Genomic DNA, 17,486 nt, shown 5'->3' on the forward strand with positions numbered 1-17,486 from the left:
GTTCATGAAACGCTCCAGTTTAAGAAGCTCTGTTCTAGAAGACCTTATCATATTTTAAAATCCCCCAGGTTGTTTGCCCTATGTTGCCCTGGGCCTGAACCTTTTCCCCCCTCCCATCTCTGTGATGGGGTAATGCTGCTGTGTGTTCCAACTTCCAACCACAACGGTCCCAACAAATAGGAGACCAGCCACTGGGCACAGATGTCAAATCAAATCCAATTTGATCAGTCACATGCTCCGAATACAACAGGTGTAGTAGACCTTACAGTGAGCCCCTAACCAACAATGCAGTTTAAAAAAAATACAGATAAGAATAAGAGATAAAAGTAACAAGTAATTAAAGAGCAGCAGTGAAATAACAATAGCGAGACTATATAGAGGGGGGCACCGATACAGAGTCAATGTGCGGGGGCACCGGTTAGTCGAGGTAGTATGTACATGTAGGTAGTAGAGATGAAACGGTATGAAAATTTCATTTCACGGTTATAGTGACCAAAATGATCACGGTTATCAGTATTATCCAGGTGTTGTTCAAATGTGCTGGAAATTGTCAAAAAGTACTGATGCACACACTGAAATCATTTCACCAAGTTTTATACTGAAATCCAACAAACAACAAATACAATTATTAGCACTATGCACTTTTTGTGTGCATAAACATTAAAATAATAACATAAACATTAAAGATGGCACCATGTGGAGAGGTAAAAGTTTCCCTAGTGCAGCTTTAAATGAACACAACCTTAAGTAAGCAAATCAAATAAACAAACAGCAACTAAAATTAGCAGCACTCACTTTGTAGTGAGGCACGGCAACCCTCATCAGCCGCAGAAAGCCAGGCCTCTCAACAATTTGAAATGGCATCATGTCCTTTGCGATGTGATATGAACGGGCTGCAGTGAGGTCTTGACCATTTTTTGATGTGGGTGCATAAGCAGCCTGCCTTTTTAAATGCTTGATCGAGTGTGTCACAACTGTAGATGAGGAGCGACCAGTAGCATCGCTGGGTTTGCCTTGCTGCACGCCCACTCTGTAAACAAGGGAATAGCAAATGTATTATTATTATTATTGGTGTTGTTATATTATAATTATAATTATTCACTTACACACACACAGTCTATCTTCTGTGTTGCATTGAGTATATGCAATGACCCCATGCATAAATATGAGTCTTAAGAAGGCAGTGATAGTAATTGCAACGAGCCCAACAATTGACATAAATAGAGGAGTCTTGAATAGGAGTCTATAGTGTTTCTCCTGTTGGAACACTTTAAACACTAAGTCGACGTCTACCGGAATTGAATTGAACATAATATTTTGCTCGGGTGACTAAACTACATAACGTGGTATCGTGTGCACTGGGCGAAGAGTCCGCAGACTCACACTGCATACATCAGCAGAATAACGTGCAGTGTTTTTACAAGAGTAGGTAACACTGAAAGCTTCAGTTTACATTATTGACAAGCTATTAGCAAGTTAAACAGACAAACCATGACATTTTCCCCCATTCCAAAGTCCCCACCTCATGCATTGAGCTAAAAGTGAACTTACCTTGCATTCACTATAAAGTAGTGCGTGGTGGTCACGAAGCTGACTCAAGAGATTTGAAGTGTTGCCCACTTTCGCAGTGATTTGTTTTGCATGTTCTGCAGACAGGGTGACCATCTTCAATTAAGTTTCCCTCAGCACTCTTGTAAAACCCAAAATACGACCACACTTACGATTTGGTCCTCTTAGAAGGCTGAAAAAACTCCAGAGCGCTGTCAATGCCCTCTGCTGTGTTTTCACACAAAACTATTATTTCAATTTCAAACGGTAATACTAATCGCTGGGAATTTTACTGTGGTTTATCATGAAACCGGTAACCGTTTCATCCCTAGTAGGTAGAGTTATTAAAGTGACTATGCATAGATGACAACAGAGTAGCAGTGGTGTAAAGAGGGAGGGGGGGAGGGCGATGCAAATAGTCTAGGTAATTGACTAAACGTTCAGGCGTCTTATGGCTTGGGGGTAGAAGCTGTTTAGAAGCCTCTTGGACCTAGACTTGGCGCTCCGGTACCACTTGCCGTGCGGTAGCAGAGAGAACAGTCTATGACTAGGGTGGCTGGAGTAGACAAATTTTAGGGCCTTCCTCTGACACCACCTGGTATAGAGGTCCTGGATGGTAGGAAGCTTGGCCCCAGTGATGTACTGGGCCACTCGCACTACCCTTTGTTGTGCCTTGCGGTCGGAGGACGAGCAGTTGTCATACCAGGCAGTGATGCAACCAGTGATGCTCTCGATGGTGCAGTTATAGAACCTTTTAAGGATCTCAGGACCCATGGCAAATATTTTTAGTTTCCTGAGGGGGATAAGGATTTGTCGTGCCCTCTTTATGACAGTCTTTGGTGTTTTTGGACCATTCTAGTTTGTTGGTGATGTGGACACCAAGGAACTTGAAGCTCTCAACCTTCTCCACTACAGCCCTGTCGATGAGAATGGGGGCATGCTCGGTCCTCCATTTCCTGTCGTCCACAATCATCTCCTTAGTCTTGGTTAAGTTGAGGGATAGGTTGTTATTCTGGCACCACACGGCCTGGTCTTTGACCTCCTCCCTATAGGCTGTCTCATTGTTGTCTGTGATCAGGCCTACTACTGTTGTGTTGTCTGCAAACTTAATGATGGTGTTGGAGTCGTGTCTGGCCATGCAGTCGTGGGAGAACAGGGAGTACAGGAGGGGCCTGAGCACGCACCCCTGTGGAGCTCCAGTGTTGAGGATCAGTGTGGTAGATGTGTTGCTACCTACTCTCAGCACCTGGGGGCGGCCCGTCAGGAAGTCCAGGATCCAATTGCAGAGGGAGGTGTTTAGTCCCAGGGTCCTTAGCTTAGTGATGAGCTTTGAGGGTACTATGGTGTTGAACGCTGAGCTGTAGTCAATGAATAGCATTCTCACATAAGTGTTCCTTTTGTCCAGGTGGGAAAGGGCAGTGTGTAGTGCAATAGAGATTGCGTCATCTGTGGATCTGTTTGGGCGGTGTGCAAATTGGAGTGGGTCTAAGGTTTCTGGGATAATGGTGTTGATGTGAGCCATTACCAACCTTTCAAAGCACTTTATGGCTACGGACGTGAGTACTACGGGTCTGTAGTCATTTAGGCAGGTTGCCTTTGTGTTCTTGGGCACAGGGATTATGGTGGTCTGCTTGAAACATGTTGGTCTTACAGACTCAATCAGGGACATCTTGAAAATGTCAGTGAAGACACCTGCCAGTTGGTCAGCACATGCCCGGAGCACACGCCATGGTAATCCGTCTGGCCCCGCAGCCTTGTGTATGTTGACCTGTTTAAAGGTCTTACTCACCTTGTCTACAGAGAGCGTGATCACACAGTCGTCCGGAACAGCTGATGCTCTCATGCATACCTCAGTGTTGCTTGTCTCGAAGCGAGCATAGAAGTGATTTAGCTCGTCTGGTAGGCACGTGTCACTGGGCAGCTCGCAGCTGTGTTTCCCTTTGTAGTCTGTAATAGTTTGCAAGCCCTGCCACATAAGATTAGCGTCGGAGCCGGTGTCATATGATTGAATCTTAGCCCTGTATTGACGCGTTGTCTGTTTGATGGTTCGTCGCAAGGCATAGCAGGATTTCTTGTAAGCTTCCGGGTTAGAGTCCCGTACCTTGAAAGCGGCAGCTCTACCCTTTAGCTCAGTGTGAATGTTGCCTGTAATCCATGACTTCTGGTTGGGGTATGTACGTACAGTCACTCGATGCACTTATTGATAAAGCCAGTGACTGATATGGTGTACTCCTCAATGCCATCGGAAGAATCCCAGAACATGTTCCAGTCTGTGGTAGCAAAACTGTCCTGTAGTTTAGCATCTGCTTCATCTGACCACTTTTTTTATAGCCCGAGTCACTGGTGCTTCCTGCTTTAATTTTTGGTTGTTATCAGGAATCAGGAGGATAGAGTTTTGGTCGGATTTACCAAATGGAGGGCGAGGGAAAGCTTTGTACACGTCTCTGTGTGGGGGGTATAGGTGATCTAGAATTTTTTTCCCTCTGGTTGCACATTTAACATGTTGATAGCAATCTGGTAGAACTGATTTAAGTTTCCCTTAATTAAAGTGTCTGGCCACTGCGAGCGCCGCCTCTGGGTGATTGGTTTTCTGTTTGCTTATTTCCTTATACAGCTGACTTAGTGCGGTCTTAGTGCCAGCATCTGTCTTTGGTGGTAAATAAACTGCCACGAATAGTATAGCTGTAAACTCACTAGACAAGTACTGTGGCCTGCAATTTATCACAATATACACTACTTCAGGCGAGCAAAATCTAGAGACTTCCTTAGATTTCGTGCACCAGCTGTTGTTTACAAATATGCACAGACCGCCCCCCTCGTCTGCTATTCTGTCTTGCCGGTGCAGCATATATCCCACTAGCTGAATATCCATGACGTCATTCAGCCACGATTCCATGAAACATATGATATTAGTTTTTGATGTCCTGTTGGTAGAATATTTGTGATCGTACCCCGTCTAATTTATTGTCCAATGATTGCACATTGGCGAGTAGTATTTACGGTAACGGCAGCTTTCCCAGTCGCCTTCTCCAGGTCCTCTGTCCTCTGTACCTGCATCGCTTCCTCTTGCAAATAACGGGGATGTCAGTCCTGTGGTGTGTTTGGAGAAAATCTTGTGCGTCGTCTCTGTTGTAGAAAAAATCTTTGCCTAATCCGAGGTGAGTAATCGCTGTCCTGAAATCCAGAAGCTCTTTTTTTTGCCGTAAGATACGGTTGCAGAAACATTATGTACAAAGTAAGTTACAAATAATGCGAAAAAACCCACATATAATAGCACAATTGGTTGGGTGCCCGTAAAACTGCTGCCATTTCTTCTGGCGCCAGTTTCAAGCTTTACAGTCTATAATTAAGTTTGGAGCAGTGGGTGCTCAGAAGAGGAAGGGGAGGTCCATCCTACTCAGTGAATTTCAGATAAATAAAAATAGTGAAACATTAAAAAGTTATTATTTTTTAGATACAACTATACTAAATATATTCAAGTTACCAAATTACTGATGAAAAACACAATGAAGGTCTACAATAGCCTCATAAGCACTCTCAGGGGCAGCACCACGGTGTAGTCGTAGGACAGCTATTTCCTCCTACTCTGGGTACATTGACTTCAGTACAAAACCTAGGAGGCTTAAGGTTCTCACCACCTTCTATAGACTTACAGTACAAAGTAGAGGTCGACCGATTAATCGGAATGGCCAATTAATTAGGGCCGATTTCAAGGTTTCATAAGAATCGGAAATCTGTATTTTTGGACACCGATTTGGCCGATTAAAAAAAAATGTACACCTTTATTTAACTAGGCAAGTCAGTTAAGAACACATTCTTATTTTCAATGATGGCCTAGGAACAGTGGGTTAACTGCCTTGTTCAGGGGCAGAATGACAGATTTTTACCTTGTCAGCTCCGGGATTCAATCTTGCAACCTTACAGTTAACTGTAACTGTAAGAATTTGTTCTTAACTGACTTGCCTAGTAAAATTAATTAACTTTGCGCGCTAATAGCGTTTCAATCGTCACTCGCTCTGAGACTTGGAGTAGTTGTTCCCTTGCTCTGCAAGGATCAAGGCTTTTGTGGAGCGATGGGTTACGCTGCTTCGAGGGTGGCTGTTATCGATGTGTTCCTGGTTCGAGCCCAGGTAGGGGCAAGGAGAGGGATGGAAGCTATACTGTTACACTGGCAATACTAAAGTGCCTATAAGAACATCCAATAGTCAAAGGTATATGAAATACAAATGGTATAGACAGAAATAGTCCTACAAATACTATAACTACAACCTAAAACCTCTTACCTTGGAATATTGAAGTCTCATGTTAAAAGAAACCACCAGCTTTCATATGTTCTCATGTTCTGAGCAAGGAACTTAAACGTTAGCTTTTTTACATGGCACATATTGCACTTTTACTTTCTTCTCTAACACTATGTTTTTGCATTATTTAAACCAAATTGAACATGTTTCATTATTTATTTGAGGCTAAATGGATTTTTATTGATGTATTATATTAAGTTAAAATAAGTGTTCATTCAGTATTGTTGTAATTGTCATTATTACAAATAGATAAATAGAAATCGTCCGATTAATCGGAAGCGTCTTTTTTGGTCCTCCAATAATCGGTATCGGAATCGGCGTTGAGAAATCATAATCGGTCGACCTCTAGTACACAGTTATTATGACAACTTGCGGAGGATGTCCTTCAACCTATCAGAGCTCTTGCAGCATGAACTGACCTGTTGTCTACTCAATCAAAGGATCAGAAAATGAATCTCGTACTGAAATCATAAGCTACCGCTAGCTAGCAGTGCAGTGAAAAAAATGTGGTGAGTAGTTGACTCAAAGAGAGCAATAAAGACACTAGTTGAACAGTTTTGACCAAATTAATTTCTTCAAAAATTAAGAAAGCGCATCAGAGAGAGATACCTATATTTCGTTGTATTTTTTGACCTTCACTTACTTAGCTAGCTAATGCAGCTAGCTAATTTAGCCTACTCAATCAAACACCTGGCTCTAACAGAGCAATGGTATTTATGTTACCTAGCTAGCTATGGCTATCCAACACTGGAACTCTTCCAAGTCAAGGTATGCTTTCGGTTTTGATCATTTATTACCACCAGGGCACGCTGGTGCAACTGCTAAATTTGCTGACTGTACAATGTACTGCAAGATTGTAGCGGGTTTACTAGTAGCTATGTTGACTATGATGTTAGCTAATATGGTGACAACGAAGTAGGCTGTGTGTAGCGGTTATGGTTTGGCTTGGAAAGGTTTTATTGCCTGGTCACAGACAGCTGTTGTGTTGTGCACGGAAGTCCATAAGCAAAGGGAAAAGATTAGATGAGGAAAGTGGGTAGATGCGAGAAGGAATTATACAATGAGAAAAGTAATGATGATGTTTGTATGTGGCTGCTATGAAAGTGAACTGTGTGTGCAGGTGATGAGAGGTGTACTCATTCCGCCAATTAAGTTGAAAAACATTTCTTAAAACGGAAGCAAGCAGAACGAAATTGGGATAAATCTACCTGAATTTGTCTGTTTCGTTTAAGTAGAGATCTAGGTACGTGCTTTGGTAAAATGTGATATACAAAACCGCCATTGGGACATGAACTTACTGAGACTTAAATCAAAGTTACTTAACAGTGTATTAATTGTTAATGGGTTTCTTAAACGAGTCTATTGTCTTTTGTTCGAATAAGATACAGTAGTAGCCATATATCCAATCATGCGGCGTTTCTGCTTCATTCACTCCAGCTGTTGCTTACAGCTGCAAGCACAACGAAATGTTCGTGGCTCATTCTCAAAATCAACAGAACATCCAAACGACGCGTTATTACATGGTTACTACACCACGTTTCACTTAATTTTCTCTGACTAATGTAAATAAAAAAAATTGTGTGAAAACTTACCATGTTAGGGGAACGCAACTTATGAATCACCAACCATCCAGCGGCAGTGATTTGTTAGACAAAATAATCGCTAATAGTGTTCCCTTAAACCCTTTTGACTTGACAAAGTAATAGTTCGGCTACAGGAATTGAAAAACCTTACATTCAGCAGGATTCATTCGATTCTAAGAAACCACTCCCATACGGTGCTTTGTCCAGTATGATGTCACGGGTAAGACAAAAGTGTTTGCCCCCCGACCCCCACCACCGGGTAATATTAACCCTTTATTTAAATGTTGTATTATTTAACCTTTATTTAACCCAAGCATACAGTATATTAAACACCTGTGGTGCTCGTCAATTTTCATATTCTATAATATTTTGTACATCTAAAATTCTTCATACACAACTATATCGTTTTGAATATACTAAGGCTAATAATAATACGTGTGATACCTTGATTACACATTTTTGTCTGGTGAAGGGTCATATGCTTTGATGAAAATAACATACTGGATAGGCAATAGTGTTGTATGAACTCGATGACATTGTTGCCATTTTCAATAAATGTCACTACAACAAAGAGAGCTGGTTTTACACTGCAAGAATATTCACTCTTTGTCCCAGACATGTAGGCTGGATAGCTGTGTTGGAAAGAACATCCTGAGCCAATGCATTCAGCAGGAAAAGTAATCTGGGTATTGTGAGACATTAATGTTTCCTGCTTTTCTCCTCAACAGCTCCTCTGTTATTATTACGTTTTGATACTCCATGAACACATTAGACACTATCGCTTCAAAGGATGTTATTTCGCTACACCCGCAATAACATCTGCTAAATATGTGTATGTGACCAATTAAATGTGGTATGATTTGATTTTGATTTGATGGGCTCTGCTGATCTCAGCTGTGTGAGAAATTATGCTGGATGCAAATAATGAACCCGTCTGCACCTAAATGAATAACACAATCTTACATCTGAATCCTGTCTGACTCCTGATGCTTCACACCCTCCTGACAAGACCTTGGAGTCCATCACCTTACAAATGGTTACTTTCGTTTTCAATATCACATTTAATTGTTATTTCCTAACAACAAGGAACATTTTTATTTCAAATTATGTTTTGATAAAAGCCTAAAAATCGTTCCGTTTTTTTGTTTAATCTTGGGGGGAAAATGACTCCAGCTGGTAATAATCATGTAAAATATGTTGGAAGTTTGAGGGTTGAAATAATTTGATAATGGCATAGAAAAGTTGGAAAGTAGGCTTTGCGGCCCAATAACTGACCTAATGTGCAACAAGGGGTGTGGAGGGTCTTGAAATTGCTGTAGAAAATGTATAGTAAGTTAGAATTGCTACATCTACATTGCAGTTGTTGCATTTTGCTTCAGAAAGGACCGTGATAGCAGATACATTATACATTCGCCATCAGATTTGCCATCAATGCTCCTTATGGGACACATCACTGCACTCTATACTCCACTGTAATCTGGTCATCTCTGTGTATCTGTCACAAGACACACTGTTTGATGCTTATTTATAAAAATCCTCTTAGGCCTCACTCCCCCATATCTGAGATATCTGCTGTAGCCTTCATCCACCACACACAACACCCGTTCTGCCAGTCACATTCTGTTAAAGGTTCCCACACATCCCTGGGTCGCTCTGCAACAAACAAGCTGCAACAACAAACGAGCTGCGACAAACACTCAAACTAGGCGGTTTTATTCAATCATGTTCAGTTGACAGTTGTGGCTGCTTTGTGTGATGTATTGTTATCTCTACCTTCTTGCCCTTTGTGCTATTGTCTCTTCCCAATAATGTGTGTACCATGTTTTGTGCTGCTACCATGTTGGGTTGCTACCATGTTGTTGTTATGTTGTGTTGCTACCATGCTGTGTTGTCATGTGTTGCTGCCTTGCTATGTTGTTGTCATAGGTCTCTCTTTATGTAGTGTTGTGTTGTCACTCTTGTTGTGATGTGTGTTTTGTCCTATATTTATATTGTATTCATTTTTTATTTTAAATCCCAGGCCCATCCCCGCAGGAGGCCGTCATTGTAAATAAGAATTTGTAAATAAGAATCTTAACTGACTTGCCTAGTTAAATAAAGGTTCCATAAAATAAAAAAATACATTGTTGCCATCATGTATATTCCATTACTTCCGCTTTGGTCAGCGTGTCTGTGGACCACGTGAATAACACGGAAGCAGATCGTGTCAACAAAGCAAATCGTGAGTCTGCAGTACAATTTTGCAATGAGTTTCATGTAAATCCATTCGTGGATTTTATACGTTTTAGTGGATACCATACGAACGTTATTTTTGAAAACTTCATCCAAACGGTCTTTACTTGCTAAAAATGTTCATGCCTATTGTTAGTGGCATTATAGAAGCGATAGCTAGCTTGCTAGCTTAATGGCTAATAGCTAACGTTAGCTGTGCATATCAGAAGATTAGACATTACTTATCCAAACTTTAGCTAGTTTTAGATTCGTGAATGTGGTGCTGACTTCACTATGTTACCAATGTAGATTGTCGTTGTTCCTGTCTAGCAACAACTCATGATGTCGGAGTGGCACCTGTCATTGAAGCTGGTGGATCAGCCCAAATCCACCTTCCACTTCCCTGAGACGATGCCTGGAGACGTGTCTCCCGGCGGGTACCGAGTCTCTACTCTGAAACAGCTCGTTGCAGCACAGCTTCCTGATTCCCTACCGGACCCCGAACTCATAGGTTTGCATTGCATAAGTGAACAACTCACATGTCAACTAACTTAGCTAACTTCTGTACTGTATTTATGATTTGTGTCTAAAAGTTGTTTTTTTTCATATGTCAGAGCTGGTACACTGTGGTCGCAAGTTGAAGGACGACCTGACTTTAGACTCCTGTGGGATCCAGCCTGGATCCACCCTGCACATCCTCAAAAGGACCTGGCCTGAACCAGAAATCAATCCAGGTGGGTTTTGGCAGACTAACTCTAACCCTCTTAGAAGCGCCATGTCACTAGACATTTTCATGTATAAGGTTACTTCTATAAAGAACCATAGTCATTTATCTCTCCTGTCTTTCTCCCTTTGTCTGTAGAGCCAGTGAACAGGACGACTGCAGCCAGGGAGTTCCGTGTGCTGCAGGCAGCCCTCCACTCCAACTCCACCTACAGAGACTCGGTAATAACATTGTTATGGTGTTGCGAATGAATAAATGATAAAGATGAGCAATAATGCATTTATAAAATACACTGAACAAAAATATAAACACAACATGTAAAGTGTTGGTTTCATGAGCTGAAATAAAAGATCCCAGAAATGTTCCATATGCACAAAAAGCTTATTCCTCAAATGTTGTGAACAAATTTGTTTACATCCCTGTTAGTGAGCATTTCTCCTTTGCCAAGATGATCCATCCACCTGACAGATGTGGCATGTCAAGAAGCTGATTAAACAGCATGATCATTACACATGTGCACCTTGTGCTGGGGACAATAAATGGCCACTCTAAAATGTGCAGTTGTCACACAACCCAATCCGACATAATGCTCTGCCCCATGTCGCAAGGATCTGTACACAATTCCTGAAAGTTGAAAATGTCCCAGTTCTTTCATGGCCTGCATACTCACCTTGCATATTCACCAGACATGTCACCCATTGAGCATGTTTGGGATACTCTCGATCGACGTGTAAGACAGTGTGTTCCAGTTCCCGCCAATATCCAGCAACTTCGCACAATCATTGAAGAGGAGTGAGACAACATGCCACAATCAACAACCTGATCAACTCTGTGTTACGCTGCATGAGGCAAATGGTGGTCACACCAGATAGTGACTGGTTTTCTGAGCCAAGCCCCTACCTTTTTTAAAGATATTTGTGACCAACAGATGCATATCTGTATTCCCAGTCATATGAAATCCATAAACTCATTAGGCTCTGATCTATTTCAATTGACTAATGTCCTTATATGAACTGTAACTCAGTAAAATCTTTGAAATTGTTGAGTGTTGGGTTTATATTTTTGTTCAGTATAAATAATTAAAATACTGAGCTATATTTTATGCTCAAAAGAATGGGAAAGTTATATTATTTTATATAAATACAATTGGTCAGATAAAGATAGTTTGTTGAATTAGTAATACTTTGTTTCTCAAAAGGTAGTGTTCAAAATTATTGACACCCCTAAAAATTGTTATAAATAAAGTAGTCAAAGGTGTAGTATTTGGTCCCATATTCCTAGCTCGCAATGACTATATCAAGCTTGTGTTTAATGCATTTGCAGTTTGTTTTGGTTGTGTTTTAGAGTATTTTGTGCCCATTTGCAATGAATGGTAAATAATGTTTTGTGTCATTATGGAGTCACATTTTTATTGTAAATAAGAATAGAATATGTTTCTAAACACCTCTACATTAATGTGGACTATACCATGATTACAGATAATCCTGAATGAATTGTGAATAGTTATGAGTGAGAAAGTTACAGAGGGTCAAAGATCATACCCCCAGGACATGCTAACCTTCACCATTACCAATAACAGTGGAGGTTAGCATGTCTTGGGGGTAAGATCTTTGACCCTCTGTAACTTTCTCACTCATAACTATTCACAATTCATTCAGGATTACCCGTAATCATCTCATCATTTATTCATGATTGTTACTTGTTAAATAAGAATATATTTATCTAGGCAATTGTATTAGTATAAAACAATATAATTTCACAATTTTTTTATTTAGCATACAATATAGCTCAGTATTTGAATGATTTACTTTATACGGTCATTATTGCTCTTCTTTATCAAGGGTGTCAATCATTTCAAACCCACTGTATATAACGTCATTTGCTTCCCCAGGTGTTTAAGATGCTGACTAATAAGGAGTCTCTAGATCAGATCATTGTGGCCACGCCAGGGCTGAGATCTGACCCGGTAGCGCTAGGCAAGTACTGATTAGCTCTGCATCTGTCCATGCATGACATCATCCTAACCATGTCACCAAGGAGGTTATGTCTTACAATGCTATTCTTCTGAATCTTGCAGGAGTGCTTCAAGACAAAGATCTATTTGTGCAATTCACAGACCCGAACATGCTGGATGTGTAAGTGTTTTTGTTCCATATACTGTAGAATGACTTTGTCATGCCATGTTGTGAATGAGTACTGTGGATTTGTAACATTAGGGATAATACAAAGTATTAAATGTTTTGCCTTGCAGGTTGATCAGTTCTCACCCAGCCTTGGTCAATGCCATCATCCTGGTCCTCCACTCAGTGGCTGGCAGCATGCCTGCTCAGTCCAGCGCCGGCTCCTCCCGCAATGTCTCCTCCAGCTCCTACAGTGACATGCCAGGTGAGTATCACACTGGTGGACACTACAGGGTCGTGTTCAATAGGGCAGACTGTAAAAAAAATGGTTTGCAACGGGAAACAAAAATCTCTGATCTTATTGGACAGGGTTTAGGTAGCACCTATCTGTTTCATCCTTTTTCAAAATGTTTAGTCCCTACTGAACACGACACAGTAATGGCCACATCAGTCTGTCATTCACCATCACAAATACTGGAACATGTATGACATTTGCTTTGTCTTGTCTGCAGGAGGTTTTATGTTTGAGGGCATGTCTGATGACGATGAAGATTTCCAATCGGTGAGTCAATCTAGCTGGATTGAGATTTAAAATGTAAATATAGATGGAGTATAGCTAACACCATTGCTATGTGTGTAACTAGGGAAATCCGGCAGGCCCATCCAACCGAACCGGAGGCCCAGCAGGAATGCGGCCTGTGTCTCTTGGCCATAGTGGAGCTACGGGCCCTCGACCCATAACACAGAGTGAGCTGGCCACTGCCCTGGCCCTGGCCAGTACTCCTGAGAGCAGTGCTGTTACTCCCACTGCAGGGGCTCAGGTAAAGAATGGCCCATAATCCTCCCTCAACACATACAAACACACTCCTCTACCAGTGACACAGAGCAGACACTTTCGCTTCTAGCTGCGTGCCCTTTGTTCTGTGTTGCAGCAGGACCCCTCATCTGGAGTGCCTCCCATGCCAGCAGGGACTCCTGTCAGCAATGACCTTTTCAGCCAGGCACTGCAGCAGGCTCTACAGGCCTCCAGCATGTCCGGCATGTCCTCTCTGCAGGTCAGTCTCTTCTCCTTTCCCCCTCTCCTTTATTCTCTCCTTTCCCTCTCCTCTCACTTTGCTACAGGATCCGCGAGGACAGACCAGATCCACAGGTCTCGACCTTTAAAGGACAACACTGTGGATAGAAGCTGTGCTGTTAATCATAATGCCTGGAGCAATGGCACTCGCTGCGTTTCTATTTGGTCTCTCTCTCGCTGGAGTAATGACAGCCTAAACCTCAATGTCTCTGACTGTCTGTTTGCCAGTAGTTTTAAGGCTAGCTTTGTTCTACTGTCTTAAAGGGGCGTTGGCAGTCCCAGCTGCAGCAGCTGAGAGACATGGGGATCCAGGATGAGGAGCTGATGTTACGGGCGCTGCAGGCTACAGACGGGGACATCCAGTCAGCTCTGGAGCTCATCTTCGCTGGAGGGCCAAGACTCTGAGCCAAGCCAGGGCCCTGAGAGAGGAGAGTGCAGGGGGAAACGTCTCTACACAGACCCAAGCTGATGGCTCTGGTCATTCTGCCATTAGGCTGTGATGTGAACACTTATATGGACACAATACTTCAGACATGAAGACCTCATTACTACTCCTCTACCCTTTCATACACAGCCTAAATGGAACAACCTTTACATGGCTGGCAAAACATTTCTTATTTTTGTTTTGGACTTGTAATAAAGATAAACATGTACCTTATCTACCCCTGAATCTGACTGACTCATTTTAAGGAGGGTTGGTGTTTGCCCCTGAAGGCTTTAATCTCATCGCTGTGTGAATACATACATAATCAGAGGGCTGTGTTCTACCAGAAATCTTTGTTTTGTTTCAGACACTAACATTGACTCAGATCTGCTATAAAATATGCATTGGAAGAAAACCCCTTGAGTCTAACTGTAATTCATACAGTTGTACACTAGGTGGCAATGTATAACCACTTACCATAGTTCCTTTAGAATTCCATTCAATAGAGAAATAAGGAGTAAAAATTTGACAAATATGGCTAGCTAATGTTTGAACTGATTCTGAAACTGTTTCAGTTGGTCTGCCAGATCAATAAACACACAATATAAATACTACTATTTGACTTTTGTGGTTTTATATAATTCTAAGCTCATCCAACAGTTATAAGATTTATTACATTTTTACTCTTAACAGCTGACATTATGCAAACATTGTACTGTAGAAGGATGTTATTGTGTCTGAGCTGAACATGGTCTCTACAAGCAAATGGGCTTGCTCTTTATTCAAATGCTCTTTGCTCTTTAAACGACCAGACCCATTTTGTAAACTGGTTTGTCTCATTGTCTCCCATTGGGGTGCTGTGGAAGAAGATGACAAATTGTGTTCCCCCTCACCCTACCATTCTCAATCTTCAGTAATTGCCCTGCTTAGTTTTAGAACTGCGTCTTGGTGCATGCGGCTGCTCAATCAGTGAACGGCCCTTTCATGAGCGCAGCATCCAAACAGTGCTTTGTGTCTTTTCCGTCCCAATTACCATTTTACATGCCATGCACACCTGCTGGCAATTTCCCTCTGAATATCTCCTACAGAGTTTCAAAAGTGAGGTCTCTCCCTGGACTCTTCAGAACTACTTCAAATTATGTCGAGTCTTCAATTGGTTAATACAACATTTGATTTACCTTTCAAGCTAATTTAAGTAAATAATGATGCACCATAGGAATTGATTTACTGTAGGCTTAGACAATATATTGCTGTTCTTTGTTTGATAGATCACGTTAAAAGCATTACAGTAATGGTAGAGGTATTGTGATTATTAAACAGAAACCGTTTATTCCGCTGGTCGTTGCCGTGTCAGACCTATCCTCTTAACTGCAGCAAGCATCACATCCTCAAACCTCCAACAATATACCGTCACAACATCCAGGGAAGTTGCCATGGAGATGCATTTATCTGATTCAGATGGGGATATGTAATCACATTGCACATCTTCACATATTGCTGTCATTGCACTAAATTTAGGTTACAAACATTCTTTCTCTTTTTTTTCTCCACTCGGAGGACAATGCAAAGAAGATGAAACGCCTTCCCCATCTGCCCCCTGTGCTGCTTGACATCAAAATGGAGGTGGAAGAAGGTGCTGTCCAGACAGATCTGTTCAGTTTGTACCTGTGGCTGTATAGTGACCTCTCTCCCCCATCTGTCCATGCAGACAGGCTTGTGTGGGACTTAGGGGGGATGAGGGTGCAAATAGGGTGTTATTTGTGGATGCAATGTCTTGGCTGGGTAGGAAACTGCACTTAATCAGTAGAGTCACTAATGTTTGAAAAACTGTAGAGAGACAGAATAAATGCAGGGAAATAGGGGAGGACAGTCATTCCTCCCTCCCATCCTTTCTCTCCCCATTACCCCTGTCCCCCAGAGTCTTAGGTCATTATAGCTCCTCTTTTCTCATGTATTCTGCTGCTCTGTGAATGCCTGACTATATGCAGACTGCAGACACAGAGACTCAACCCAGGTTCAGTGCGGGTTCACATGACCCTGAGAAGAAAATTACCTTTCATGAGTACAGCAGCTCCAAGCTCTGCACCACTCTGCTCCAGCTCTCTTTCATCTAAACCACTGTTACGACAACATAGTTGGTTGGAAGAAGCTGTAATTCAAAAAGGACGACAATAAATCACATAGAAAAACCTAGCCACCAGTCTCTGAGTATAGTGGCTTTGCTCTGCAGCAGACAGAACTATCCACATTGTCCAACACAACATTGACCTGTAGATTCAGGGGATGGATTAGGACAGTCCTACTTAATTATACTGTATGACTACACAGTGGAAAACTCTGCAGCCATAATAGACCATTTAAAGCAGAGTAAAAGCTAAATTAATCTAACTGCCAGAGACTGCAGAATAATAACAGGTTTCACTTCGGGTCACCTCCTCACACGTGTCAGAAGGGAATTGGAGGGGAGTGGCTTTATTGTCTCCCCATTTTGTTTTTTGTCTTTTTAAATGATGCAGTTCATGTGTTATTAGCATCAAGTCTGTTTACCTGAGGTTGCTTTCTGTCAGGCATGACTGGGCTGAATAGGAAAAGAGTTGGTGATGGACAAGGGCCATTTTTTCTATCCGTCTGTGGAATGGATGCATTCATTGCTGCTTTCAAGCCATGTCTTTCAGGCCTGTGGGTGCTCTTTTGTCCACCAAAGGACGCTTTGATGCATTTCCTCTCAGGTGTTTTAACCCTTGGTGGGTGTTTTAACCCTTGGTGGGTGTCTAATCCCTGGGAGAGGGTGATATCGCAGCAGTGGGAGAAAGGTTAGAAATTACACATCTCTCCAGAGCAGTAGAAAGGACCACCATGAAGCTGCTGTGTGGTATAGAACGATAGGAGTGTCTGAATAAGATTTAGACGTTCATCTAAACAAAACTGCAATACCCTAAATCACCTTGGATGGATTCTCAGGAGAGTATATGAACACACTTCTGTTCAAGCATCAACAAACTAGTTCATTGCAGTTATGTCAACTTCGCGTGGAAAATGTTTCTCCACACTTTCACGAATCACACATTCCCTGCCTTCTCCTTAATGCTTTTGGTTGTCGGTGGTAACATCCATCTGTCTGTCCTCTGTCTCTTCATACAAGCTGTGTGTAATAGAAAACACTGCAGACTTTATAGGCCAGCTTGGCTCCATTGTGAGGCTCTGAAAGGATGTTTACACATTGATCTAGCCTCGCCTACTAACAGAAGGCAACAGGAGGAGAGCTGGGGAGAGGAGCATGCTAACTAAAACACTGCTTCTCTTTCAGGAGCAGAAACACTGAGCATTCAGACAGACATATATGGGCCTGTGTTCTCCAACAGTAGAGCATCAAAGCCACGTGGCCCGAATCCCCAGGCTGTCTGGTCTGCTTGTTAAAGCCACGCTGTGCGCTTGTGTTTAAATGACGGATTCTCTAGCACCATCACCATCAAAGCCCAGGGTGTGTTCTCTGTAATCTC

General features: G+C 42.1%; 2 protein-coding genes across 7 annotated transcripts in view; one reads left to right on the forward strand and one right to left on the reverse strand.

Annotated features, from left to right (window-relative positions):
* Positions 1-7,643, reverse strand: part of LOC118394157 (CD276 antigen-like) — an 81,225-nt gene extending 73,582 nt beyond the window's left edge. Inside the window, exon 1 of one of the 3 annotated variants that reach the window (XM_052462160.1) lies at positions 7,442-7,643. Coding sequence is in view for 2 of the 3 variants with exons in the window: in XM_052462159.1 (XP_052318119.1) it covers position 796 (1 nt within the window). In the remaining variant the exon portion in view is untranslated. Of the gene's footprint in view, positions 1-795; positions 1,003-7,441 lie in introns of those variants that run through there. The other 2 variants (XM_052462159.1, XM_052462158.1) reach the window with 2 other exon arrangements.
* A 1,925-nt stretch (positions 7,644-9,568) lies between these two features.
* LOC118393802 (ubiquitin-like protein 7) lies at positions 9,569-14,220 on the forward strand. Of its 4 annotated transcripts, none has more exons than XM_035786879.2 (11): positions 9,569-9,653; positions 9,974-10,154; positions 10,258-10,377; positions 10,506-10,588; positions 12,259-12,343; positions 12,445-12,502; positions 12,619-12,752; positions 13,000-13,049; positions 13,132-13,308; positions 13,420-13,542; positions 13,827-14,220. In XM_035786879.2, the coding sequence occupies exons 2-11, from the start codon at positions 9,983-9,985 to the stop codon at positions 13,965-13,967; spliced, it is 1,143 nt and encodes a 380-aa protein (XP_035642772.2). In that variant the 5' UTR covers positions 9,569-9,653; positions 9,974-9,982; the 3' UTR covers positions 13,968-14,220. The 4 variants fall into 4 exon arrangements, with proteins under 4 accessions (XP_035642772.2, XP_035642773.2, XP_052318121.1 ...); XM_035786880.2 differs by having other exon boundaries at positions 9,587-9,653; positions 9,953-10,154; XM_052462161.1 differs by having other exon boundaries at positions 9,592-9,653; positions 9,953-10,154; positions 13,423-13,542.
* Positions 14,221-17,486: the final 3,266 nt, after the last annotated feature.

The sequence above is a fragment of the Oncorhynchus keta genome, chromosome 14 (genome assembly GCF_023373465.1).
Source record: "Oncorhynchus keta strain PuntledgeMale-10-30-2019 chromosome 14, Oket_V2, whole genome shotgun sequence".
Classification (NCBI taxonomy): domain Eukaryota; kingdom Metazoa; phylum Chordata; class Actinopteri; order Salmoniformes; family Salmonidae; genus Oncorhynchus; species Oncorhynchus keta.

What these genes read in the sequence shown, in the direction of transcription:
- LOC118393802 (XM_035786879.2), top strand. Translation starts at nt 9,983, where the DNA reads ATGATGTCGGAGTGGCACCTGTCATTGAAGCTGGTGGATCAGCCCAAA. An exon ending in ATCTGACCCGGTAGCGCTAG is followed by an intron (nt 12,344 to 12,444) that starts GCAAGTACTGAT and finishes TGAATCTTGCAG; the next exon opens with GAGTGCTTCAAGACAAAGAT. An exon ending in CTCCCACTGCAGGGGCTCAG is followed by an intron (nt 13,309 to 13,419) that starts GTAAAGAATGGC and finishes TCTGTGTTGCAG; the next exon opens with CAGGACCCCTCATCTGGAGT.